We start from the raw sequence: 12,797 nt of genomic DNA on the forward strand, positions 1-12,797 counted from the left end.
CTCCTGTGTCGGTTGTCCTTAAATGCTACCGTGAAGGTATAAGAATACAGCAAATGCATCAGCAGCAGAACTATAGAAATTTATCTTAGCAGAAAATTGTTCCTATGCAACTGAATAATTAGTTTCACTTAAGTCACTCAGCCTGCTGCTACTGTATGCATCCCCTTTTGTCTATTTCTTGTTAAATTCCTATTCAGCCATCACTCAGCTCTGAGATGACAGGACTGTATAATAAACAAAATAATTAGTTTCCAAGCTCGTAATGCACTGTAACATATTTCCTGATTTCCTGCAGTACTTTTTAAAAAAGCTCCTGTTTTGTGTTTGCTCACAACTGGAACTCAGGTCACATGCACAAGACAATTTGAAGACAGTATAATTTTGCCATGAATCCAACAGATGAAACTGAATCCAGGCTCGTTTAGGAGAGCTAATTGAACAAATTTTGATGCACCTGCCAAGTCAGCTCACATGTACTGACATGCATCACAGACAAATTACATATGGATGGAACATGCTCCACTTCAGACTTCTTAAATAAGGACTGCTACTGAAATGGGGTAACTCCCCTTGCCAGGGCAGGACCGACAGCCAAGATGCTGCAGGGCAGACTGGCACCCTGTGCTCCACACCAGCGCTGGCAGACACTGGTAGCACTGAAAAGGAGACATATGTCAGCCGAGGCCTTTAAAACAATCTCATTAAAACAGCACAAGCTCTTTAGTCTTAAATTACAGTGGACTCCAGGAGCATGGGGTGCTCACAGGACTAACCTTACAGTCTGTGTAACCAGAGATTAAAAAAGTCAGTCGAATTCCTCTTCCTTTTCCCGCTGTAAGACTTAAAATCCTGGTGAAATCTGAAGTCACTGTTTAACTTTCCAGTGGCGATGAAGAGATGATAGCAAGAGGTGAACTCACAACTCAGAATCACTCCTCTCCGAGCACAGGTGAACCGCACGCTAAAGCGCAGGGAGGATCAGCATGGGAGGGCATTTCTGGGTGACTGGGTCCTTCATGGTGCAATGGTGGGCACTGGCACAAGCATACTTACCTCTGGCTTTCAGCACAAGCTGCAATATCAGATTGCACAGAGGAATTCAGCTTAAGAAACTGGCACCATCAGTCTGCAAGGACCCGCAGCTACACACACGCTGTTGGCAGTAGGTAGGAGGTGGCTGATTACAAACTCAGAGCAGCCATTTCCCAAGGCTGGGTCTCTACTGGCAAAGCTGAGAGGTGATGTGTCAGCTCAGCCTGTAGAGAATGCTGCACTGAGTGAGTAATGGTCCCTGTGCCACCCCGTGTGACAGTGTGCAAGGTCAGCATCTCCACCTGAGCCACCTTCACCACCCTGTCCTCTCTGATTCAGTTTCCCCCTCCCCTCCTTTGAGGGGGAAAAAACAGGAACAGTTGTGAAGTGACCGCTCTGAAACACCATGTACGTAAAGCTGTGTTCATACAAACAATCAACAGGAGAGATGGGATAGGATGAGATGATATGAGGAGGGCAACTTAAACTTGTGGTGGGAGGAAGGAGAGGAGGAGCGAGAGACCAGTGAGACTGCAGGGCTGTAATGTCTGGAGGGCACTATCCGAGAGGGCAGCAGGGCTGGGGCACAGCCTGACCTTGGCCTTCGTGGGGGAAGGCACCAGCCTGGCAGGATGCAGGACTGTGGCATCACAGCCTGCAGCATTTGCTTCCTACAAAGTGCCATCTCAAAAGAAAAGGCACTTAGTAACAAAAAGAGCTCTTTGATTTACATCTCTATAAACAGCAGCTAACCCCTTCCCTGCCTCCCCTAGCTTTGTCTTCTGTGGGAGGTCTTCTCTGCCCCATGTTCTGCTCCCTGGGGGTTTCTGCCAGCTGAGCTGCTGTCTAGCTCAAACAGACAAGTAGTCCTTCAGCACAGCCCGTTATGACAAACTGCAAAGACAGTACTTTGTGATTTACAGATTAAAAAGGAAAACACACATCGTTGTGTTTGTTCCCCTTCCCTCTTCACTGGATACCTCTCCAAGGTATCACAGCACACCTGGCTCTCTCCCCTCAGCATTCACTGACCAGGGCCAAGGGCTTGCTAAGGGATGGGAGTGCTCTTGGTAAAAGGTCTTCCAGCACAAGCACAAATACAAGGTTGGCCCTACCCTAATAATGACCATTTAAAAACCCCTTTTTAGTATCCCCAGGGCCGGTGTGCACTGGTCAGCTGGGAACAATTCAATGAACTCGAAGCTATGAAGTTCACTGAAGCTGGTTTGTACAAAGAGTTAGTTTTCTTTCACAGAGGGAGCATTAGACAAGGAGGTGCTGGCTCTCAGGAGAATACTGAACGTTTAACATACTGGCAAGTATCGCATTACATAAGAATGTTGTGTGAAGGATGAGCAGCAGAGCTAAAAAAGCATAAAAAAGCTCAGGCTTGTCTCTAGGCTGCTGCTGAGCGTTGCAGACCTCCAGTTATTGAACAAACCTGAATTCAAGAGCTTTTCCTTCCTGTACTATTGCATAGTGGCTTTTGCTAACATCAGAGAAGAGAAGCTGAGCAACGTCCTACGTATTAAACTGTAAGCAACTCTTATTAAAAGAATGCAGCAGTAATTTGCAGTAATTGTCTGAAACTGCAGTTTACTGAAAATACTGTTATTATTGATTTTGGACCAAAGCAAAGCATTTTTATAAGAGAGATTAAGAGTTATTGCTCCCCGAGGAACTGGTTTTACTAGCTGTAGGAGCATGTCACTATGAAAATTAATCTCAGTACTTTTCAGTATAACAATGTGTTTGAAATGAATTTCCTTGGTACCTGCACTCACAGTGACCAATAGTGCCCAGCCTACTCTTCACTAGCTTAAAGGCTGCAGAAATTGCACCTTCACAGGGTAAGGCTGGCAATATGACAGCACGCTAGTTAACTTCTGCAATACATGAGCTCATTAAAGCTACTGTACAGGCTGCCTGAAAGACCAGGGGAAGTCTCAGCTTCCCCTGTGCCAGCTCTGCCACTGCTGTCACTGGAGCTAGGGTTTTAATCCACATCTGTAGCAAAGGCACAGCAAATATAGGCACGGTGTGTGCAGAAGAATGGGCAGTGGCATACAAAAGGGTACTTTGAATATTCTAGGCAAGACTTTCTTTCCAGTTTAGTGCATCAGTCACTTCCCTGTTCAAGCAACAGAGCTCATGTTTTAGTTTTGCCTCCTGCAAGCTCTAGTTCCTTACCCATTACCAGAATTGATATTATTTAATCATTAAAGGTGATTACTATCTCTGTGCAACATCAATGGTGACTACCAACTCTCATATGCCTTTGCTATGATGCTTAACCGTTATCTCTTGATATCACACCCTGCAATGAGACGAGCAGCCACCCTTTCCTTCCCTGGACTACAGATCCACGCAAGCATCTCTTCTCCAGAGACCAGACATCCTCTCAGTTTAGGCCAGCAAAACACTGTGTGCTGGTACTGGTTTGTTTAACCCCTCCTCAGAAGAGCAAAGGAGAAAGGAGCTCTCTCACCTCCAGGTCTGCGCTGGCACAGCTGATCCTGGCTAAAACCACTGCATCACAACTAAATCATGGAGAAGGACAGAAGCCTTGTCCTCAGGGGTTGGTACAGCAGCCAGATGGGATCACTGGTTTCTTACACAGTTACAAGTACTGATTTGCTCTGTGCAGGTCTCACCAACACTGGGCTTTCTATCTGTTAGTTAAACAAGGTTTCCAAGCGTGACCAAGCCTGAAGTTGATATTAAATAAGACCGTTTCTTTGAAAGAGCTACTGGGCCAGCAAATGGCTCTTTTTTCCCCTCCACAATTATTCAAATGGCTTTAATCTATGTTTTTTGATGCTTTTTTTTTCTTGAGAAGTAAAATAACAGCCTTGCCGATTACTCTTTGCTAAGGTACCCGATTGTGGTGACATTGAGGCTGACCTTGGAGTCACCTCCCCCGCTGCCGCACTCTCCTTTGTCGTACCACCATTTGTTTTTCAATTTGTCCAAGAGGCCTTGCTCATTCAGTTTTAATACTGCCAGGTTAACAGCATTTCTTGAAACGATAAAACATAACTTGTAAGAAAAAATGCACAAATGCTTAGGAAATCGTAACGTATAAAAAAAGGAGCACAAGAGGACAAATTGGCTAAAATTTCACAGAACGTGGAGCTATCAAAATGTCTGTACAGCAAATACAGGGTTAAATATTGGAAGGTGGCATGGAGGATAACACTTGCTCAAAACTGAAGTGTGCGGGATGGGGAAATCGTCTTTGAGAAAAAAAGTAACAAGAACACCACATCATGCAGTTAACATTCGTCACATATGGCAGGTTAACTCGGCTTTTACCATTTAAATTGAAAAAGCCACTGAACTGTAAAATTAAAACAGCAACAAACAATCAGAAAGGACAACACGAAGAGAACACTAAAAAAAAAGGATGCATTAAAGGAACGGAACCATAATTTACCGTCTTATTTAACTCCATGGAATATTGAAGGTTTTAAACTTTAAAGTTACCTCAAAAATCCACAAGAAAGAAAATGACAACACAATACATCAGGGTAGGTGGAATACTATAACAACGTGGATATTGTTATATTATTCCACCCACCTTAATGCTGAGCCTTTGGGGGTTGCTACACCATAGCCCTTGGAATCCAGGTTGCCGCCAACTTTCATGGTGTCGCAGGGCTTGCGCTGCTCGATGTACTCGTTCATCGTGGACTCCAGCAGGAAGGCAAACTTCCCCTTGGACTTCCGCACCCTCGCCACCCCGTCCGCTGTCGTCTTGGTGAACACCGAGGGCTCGGCCGACTTCATGTACGACCACATTTTCTCATAGACGGCTATCTTTGACCTCTGGCAGAGAAGAAAGGAGGGAAACAAAAGAGTGGGCGTCAAGAGGATGAGGTGACACTTTTTTTCCTGTAGCGTCCAGCGACAGGACAAAGCGTAACAGACACAAGCTGGAACACAAAAAGTTCCAATGGAAGATGAGGAAAAACTTCTTTGCTGTTCAGAGGAGGGAGCCCTGGCACAGGCTGCCCGGGGAGGGCGGGGAATCCCCTTCTCTGGAGGTTTCCAAACCTGCCTGGGCACATTCCTGCACCCCCTGATCGAGGGGAAGCTGCTTTAGCGGGGGTTGGACTGGATGACGTCTAGAGGTCTCTTCCAGCCCCCACCATTCTGTGATTCTGTGATATGAAGAGCCACTCTGACAAGGGCACAAGACTAAGCTCCTTGGGCTTAGTTGGCTTTAATGTATAATTAACACTCTGTAACTGATTAAGGCAAACAAATCAAAAAGTCAAGGTAGCTCAGAGAAAGACATGTTGCCCCCTGAACAATAACAAAACCAGAAAATGGTTGGGGAACGGGAAACATATCCCAGACATTTATTCTACTAATTGCCATGTAATTGGCAGCCTGGCAGGCAGAATGAGAAGCAGCAGGTGCCTGTCCCAGCACCTCAGCTCCTGCTCTGCAGTGTGTTCATCTGCCAGCGTGCTGCTCTGTTTTAGAACCAGAGGGAGCATGTTAAACCCTAGCTCATCCATCATGGCCAAAAGATGCAAAAGAAGCCTCTCCTCTTTGCACAAATCCTCGGCATTGCTTTTTTTGTGCTAACTCACAGCCAGGAAACACCAACATTTGCCTATTACAAGTTCCCAGCAAGGCAGGAGCCTGCTTTTCACAGCAGTGACGATAGATCTACGATACAGGAGACCAGGACAGTGGCTTCTAACACTAACAGTGGTGCTCATTGCAGGGATATAAATAATCATTACAAAAGCTTTTATGAATCAATACTCAAAGTTTCAAAATTAAGTTTGACATTTTCCTCACACAGAGTTAACACAAATATTAGCAATAAGCTGCAAAAATTAGCACTTGCATCTCACAGATATATTTTCCCCCACTTGCATTTCACACACATTTCCCTATTTTCCTCATTTTGAGGCTGAGCCAATCCTAACAGCCTCTAGCTCAGCATACAGGTTTTGTAAACCTGGAATGTTGAGAAATGTGTTACTTCCCCTTCTCCCTCTTCCTCATCACTAACATTTAAACCAGCTTCTCATCTTAAAGCCACCTCCAGACTCTTAAGCACTTGTATCCTGGACTACTGGTTAAACTTTCCTGCTTGGCTGACAGAAAGAAGTAATACCAACTCTATTTCTCTAAAGTCTAGAAATTCAAAGGATTTATATAAGGCTTTCGGTCCAAGCTGTGGGTATCTTGAATTTATGCCTCCTACTCCTTGCCAGTTCCCTGTCCACAGCTTTCCTTGCAGAAGGGGAATGAGGCAGGCAGGAGCTAAATCTAGTTCAAATTTAACAAACTTGTGGCAGAAGACGACTAATGTCCATCAGCTTGATGACTGAGACACGTTTCCTCCTCATTCAGGACAATTTAATGTGTTTTGAATAATGTAACGCTTAACAACCAGCCTCTAAACATTTCACAGGGACTAAGTCCAGCCTTCCCTGTTCTTCAGATTAACAAGCTCTGCTAGTGTCACTGCAATGGATGGAAAGGAGCACAGAGGGCAAGATTTTATTTTAATTATCTTTCCCGATGATCTGAAAACCAACTGCAAATGCAAACCAATTAAATCAGTCCAATCAACCACGGGAAATCACAGAGACAACAGCACAGCTTCATTAGGAGCTGGCTGCGGTAGGGTGCGAAAAACAAGCACGAGGGATTTCAGCTGAGAGCATTTCTCAGCTAAACATGGGCGTACAGCTTTGCCTGTCTGGCAGCAGGAGTGAGGATGAGGTGGGAGGAAGCAGGATATAAAAGGGCCGTACACAGGTAAAAGAAGGATTTGGGGGATTTGTCTGGCTTCCCCTGCAACAGCAAACACTGATTAACCTGAGATGGGGAGCGTGGCTCTGAAGCCATGGGGATGAGCAGGGCAGCCCAGGTGCTGGCAGGGAGGGTGTGCTCGCTGCTGCCCTGGCACCCACAGCGCTGTCTCCTGCCTCTGCCAGCCCCCAACAGCTGACTGTGGGGCTCTGGCTGATGTCCATGGACAGACATCTCACTGGGGCTCTCAGTCAGGCACCTACAGGCCAGCTGCCAATCATAGAACCACAGAACCATAGCCAAAACCTGCTGCTGGCTGCTTTATCACCTGAGAGACCCTCTCCCAGCACATTGATCCATGTCTCACTTTTCCAACTCCCCCTTGATGCAAGTGGGCATTTGCAAACGAGCATCGAAGGGACAAAAGGAAGATAAAAAATACAGCTTTACTCTTCTCTCTCAGCAAGCTAAAGCGGTGAGCCTTCAAAAATTGTGCATGCACTATGTGTTTTTGCTTGTTTTCCTCTGCAGAGTGTGCCTTTAATTACACAAACAAACCAGAATTTCTTTCCATCTTCCAACTCAGGGTGCAATATCTATCTTTAATAAGTTCTTTCATACTCTTTCCAGCTGGCCTGACTACCTAAAAGCAATTGCCAATACATCTGTGCATTGTTAATAATAACAGTTATCTGATGAATGCCAACAGCACACTCAGGGCTGCAAATGGTCCAAACAAAGCACGTTCCCTGCTCCAAGGGCAAAGGGTAAATATCATCATTCATGCTTCAAAAAACCAAATTCCACGACTCAAAACCAGATCTCTTTTCAACTTTAACAAATATCCTACGCTTTGCAGTTTGCTCCCTTCATTTAGCTCTTTGGGATAATGTGGCTAATAAAAATCAGTACATTTCTGTATGATCACTGCCCACCTCTTCTTCTGCCAAGTGGGATTTTCACAGTATCTTGTCATTATCAAATTAACTCAATGAGTACAGCAGTCTGATCTAGTAGAAGCAGACGAAAATGCAAGATAGAAATGAACACAGCAGGTGTTGACCGGGAAAAGTTCAAATAAAAAGCATCAGGGACGTGCTGGTTTTGGAGTGGCCAGAGACCCTCTGGGAGAGTCTGGGAAAGGACCAGAGCTATCCTGGGAGCAGGGACCAGGGAGGTGAAAGGCTCCAGCCACTGTGTCCTCTTTGGTTAGTGCTGCTCTTTGCAGACCTTCTGCTAAATTCATGAGGCCAAAACAAAGATGTACAATCAGGCCTCTCAGAGAAAGGGATATTGCCACCAGAGGAGCTGTGAAACCTGTAAAGCTGCTCAGAGTGCTCCAGGGGGTTTTTTGCCCCAGGAACCACATTTTACACCTGCTCAATGACATGAAAAGACCAGTTGACAGAAGCTCATCAAAGATGTAACGAGATGAAATGAAAGATGGTATTTTGAGTAAATATTTTCCCATTTCCAATTTTCCAATTGCTTCAAAAAACACCCCAGAAGCCCCTAAAAGACTTCAGGAAAATGAAAATGTCTTCTGTTTCTAACTACAGAGATGCAAATCCTTTGCTGAAAGACTGTTTTCACCCATCTGTCACCCTCTTCACTGCCCTTCCAGCCCCCACCAGCACCCGTGTGCCCCCCAGGAGCCTGACACCCCTAAGAGAGGGGCTCGACAGCAGGGGCAACCACAGAGAAGGGATTTACACTCCAAAATAAGGTAAGGTCTGACAGATCTGCACTGCTGAGAGAGTTCAGCTGCAATAAAACATCTTCCCTCTCATTAAAGTGTTACTTTTAAAGAGATGTTTAGAAAAAAAGCTTGAAAGCAAAGATTTAAACCAATTCAAAGCCCATAACTGCGGTAACTCCCTATGCTCTGCAACCCCTACTTCATTTCTTTGATATCGCTCTCCAGAAGTCTGTCACACACATTTCCTCAGCATTTCAAGGGGATATTATTATCATTTTTTTCTTAAAAGCAACATTTTCAGTGTTTCATCTAGGCCTTGGGACACATTAAAGTGTCTTTTCATTATCGCAGCCTCACTGCAGATATAAATAGAGCTGGCCTTTGCTTTGTCAATAGTGCTGGGCTTTCTCTGTATTTGGAGATATTTATGCAGGAGTATGAGCCACACACCCCCCAGTTAAAGGGTGGGGGCTGCTCCCTTCTTGTCAGCAGAGCCAGCAGCTCTCATCCTGAGGAGTCACCTCACTTGGCCCGTCACTGGCCGGCACCTAAATACACGTTGCTTCTGGGTGGCACTTTCAAAGAAGGTGCCAATTCAATCAGGCCACAATTTTAACACAGCCTTTGATTATAATTTCCCTAATATTGATGTGTGGTTGGTTCCAGCACTGAAATGAATAAATCAACCAAACTCAGGCTGTGCCATGGCATTGAAGCACGCTGGATGGGGCTGGGCGCGCGTCACGGGCAGCAGGGAGGAGGCAGCTGTACCTCTTGGTTGCAGTTATTTCTGCCATCCCTTCAACAGCTAAACCCAGCACCCACACACCTGGCTCCAGCTGAGCAGCGTCAGGTTTCACTTTTGCACATCCTCAGCTGCCTAGAAATACGCTGCAAACCCCAGCATGTGGACAATTCCTTAACAGAGGTTAAATTTAGCTCTGAAATATCTGTGACTGAAGCTCTCTTCCCTTGGCCACATCACCTTTCCCCTCTGCACACGTCTGTCCCTGCTACTGCTAAAAGCGAAGTTGAAGCTTCGTCACCTCCTCCACTTCTGAGTAGCTGTGAACCTGCTACATCTGAAACAAAGAGCATTCTTCCTCTACAGCTGAAGTATGTCACAGGGATGCCCCTTGTTATTTTAGACTCTTTTGCCCGGCCACCTTCTCTGCAGCTTGCAGGTCTTTTTCATGCCTGTCTCATGTATCCTGTTGGGATATGTTACTAAAATGACCAAAACGGTCCTTTGTTTCTTATGACAGGCACCAGGAGATTATTCCCCAGCTGTCAAGCTCAAAATGTTCTCTTATAGGTGGTTACTGTTGGTCGTCCAGTCATGAGCCAAATTCACCCAAATCAATTTAATATTTAAAATCCCTTTATATATTTCCCCCTTTTTACTCTGTGTGTTTAAAACTTTAGATTATACTGATGTTCATTTTTTTTTTTACCTCTGTCTTCAAAACTAAGAAAGTGATAAACGAGCTTTAAAAGCAGAGGAGGCGGGAGAGGAAGAGATAAGCCTTCCCCCAGTCAGTAATCCAGGATTTGAGGTATGAAGAAGAAAAGGAGAATTCTTCACACTGGGCAATATCAGTGTAAGAACTGGAATGGGAATACTGAAGAGGGACAAGACCCAGAAGGAAGCCAGCTACAAGCTGCTTGGTCTCAGGGCTGGGTCCAAGCTATGTAAACTTCAATATACTTTGGAGTATGTCAGCACTGAAACACAGTAAATCCAACTGGGAAGTGTGGCAAATGGGAGTGAGAGAAGTGCAAAGCAGACAGAGCATCCTGACTGCAGCACACACACAAAGGGAGGCAGAGATATCCATAAAGGACCTAAAGCAGCAGAGCCAACACACTCTTCTGCTACACCAGTCCTACAACCACTTTATAGCTCTTTAACAAGGGAAATTTATAACCCTAAGCCAGACAGATGTTGCTGATACAAAACACAAAGGTCTGTACTAAAACCAGTGCAGGTATTTAATCTGAATAATACATGCTGCCTTTATACAGATGCATGCCTCACTGATATGAACTTAGGTAGTTAAGTATGAACCTTAGCTTCATTATCATCACTCATTGCTTTTCCTCCACGTGTGCAATTAACTCTTCTACAGCAGCTAATGAATCCAGTAGCTTATGAACCATTGAAAAGTAAGTTATTAAACAGGAGTGAAAAAATGCCCAAAGACCGCCTCGGTACCACTGCCGTTGCCTGGCTTGGGCATCACTTTGAGATCCATCTGCCTTAGGCAGTTGCTTTCCCAGACTTTCAATGTGGCAAACTGCAAGGAGTGGCTACGGCAGGATTTGATGCCTTCCCGCTCCTCCACAACCCTGGCACCAGTGCCCCTGCCACAGCTGTCTCTGGGAGGAGTGAGGGAGGGCGGTCGGAGCCCCCGGCCCGATGCCAGCTCTGGAGCACAGGGAGATTGGCCTAATGCTGCTACATTAATTATAAGAATTTGATAAATATTACCAGTAAGGTGCCTCTGCCTGAGATTTCCAAGGTCTTTACTGAGAAGGAAAAAATAGGTCTCCTGAAGACCAGAGGGCACCATTAGCCCCTTTCCCAAGTGCAGACACGAAAGCAGAAACGTCATTTACTGAAGGTCATAGGACAAAGTCTAATAGATCAATGTCACAGCTTTTAGCCACAGATAACTTGTGATGCCAGCAATTTACTTACCTATATGGGCAGAAAAATCAATCCCATCATTATGTGAACCTCTTGTTTTTATTACATTCTCGGCAGAAGAAAGTAGGTCAGATGCCATGAGTGTGAGCAGGGCATTGCTCTTTCAGCAAGGCCAACCCCAAATCTATCAAACTCTGTCTACAGCTTATGAACTTGTGGGACACATAAGCACATGTATGTAAAGCAGTCTGCATATTTGTAGGGATACACAAATCTTTGATAAAACACACACGAATGCAAAAGAGAAGGTGAAGTGGGGGATACTTCACTTTCTGTCAGTGCTTCATAAATACCTAAAGGGTGGGTGTCGAGAGGATGGGGCCAGTCTTTCTTCTGTGGTGCTTAGTGACAGAGCAAGGGGCAATGGGCACAAGCTGGAACACAGGAAGCTCCACTAGAACGTGAGGAAAAACTTGTTTGCCGTTCAGATGAGGGAGCCCTGGCACAGGCTGCCCAGGGAGGGTGTGGAGTCTCCTTTTTGGGAGGTTTCCAAACCCGCCTGGACGTGTCCCCTGACTGAGGGGACCCTGCTTTAGCAGGGGGTTGGACTGGATGATGTCTGGAGGTCCCTTCCAACCCCGACCACTCTGTGATTCCATGATTTTCCTTTCCCAGCTGGGGTAAATGAAGCTGAGAGAGCTGAGATCAGGTCCACACAACCTAGGGCTGCCTGCTTTCCTCTTGGCTTCCCTAAGCCAAGACACAGACAATCTCCTCTGGGAGCTGTGAAGACAGTCCCTGTCTTCCAGAGACAGACTTTTGCCCCCATAGGCAGGATTTCTACACTCCAAGCAGGGCTGAGAGCCCTGCAGGGAGGTCAGGGAGCAGGCAGTGGTGAGAAGGAGGGTCAGTGCTGTCTGCAGAAAAACCCCTCCAGGCTGCTTCAGCACTAGTTTTTCCACACGTGGCCTGATTACAAAAGACACTTTTATCGTATAAAGACAATACACCATTGTAGGAGTTTTCTTTCCTGTGGATCATGGCCATTTTGAAAACTTGAGCTTTGGCAGCAGGCAGGTAATGTGATGTAGTTCCTTAAACAGACTTTTCTGGAGTGATCTCTCTGCTCACACAAACAGGCAAGCGAAGAGTCACTCTGTCTGTAACTAGATGTTGCTGACATGTCAGCAACAGTCTGAGCAGCAGAATGTAAATCAAAACTTTAAGATGTCCTTTCCTGGCACAACACTGAACTTGAGACTACGCCTGTGTTCATCTCCTCACTCTATTGCTGCCATCCATTCCTCCCCATTGCAATACTGATGGGGAAATTAAAATGAGAGTCTCTCCCAGGAGACAAGCTGCCTTTGTAAATCCTCTGTGATTCACTGACAGAGCCAGCACTCGGCCAGCGCTCACCCTGAGGAGGCTGAGGATCAGTACCAGTGTCCCTCTGTCTGTCTGTCTGCCTGGGGAGCAGGAGGCAGCACCAAGCACAGCTGGCTGGAGGGAGGGATTACGTCAGCCTTCAGGCTATGGGGCATCTTTCCAGCAGTGACATATTTAGCAGAGTAGTCTTGTCTGGGCAACTGAGCAGCTCATCAGCCCTGCTCTGGATTTGGCCCGTAATAAATT

General features: G+C 45.8%; 1 protein-coding gene across 1 annotated transcript in view; it reads right to left on the reverse strand.

Moving 5' to 3' along the window:
* GRIA3 (glutamate ionotropic receptor AMPA type subunit 3) overlaps positions 1 to 12,797 on the reverse strand; it is a 145,631-nt gene that overhangs the window by 15,788 nt on the left and 117,046 nt on the right. The window contains exons 13-14 of the mRNA XM_062007039.1: positions 4,613 to 4,860; positions 3,937 to 4,051 (exon numbers count right to left, since the gene is read on the reverse strand). Of these exons, the coding sequence (XP_061863023.1) occupies positions 3,937 to 4,051; positions 4,613 to 4,860 (363 nt within the window). The remainder of the gene's footprint in view (positions 1 to 3,936; positions 4,052 to 4,612; positions 4,861 to 12,797) is intronic.

Source organism: Colius striatus, chromosome 13 (assembly GCF_028858725.1).
Source record: "Colius striatus isolate bColStr4 chromosome 13, bColStr4.1.hap1, whole genome shotgun sequence".
Taxonomy (NCBI): Eukaryota; Metazoa; Chordata; class Aves; order Coliiformes; family Coliidae; genus Colius; species Colius striatus.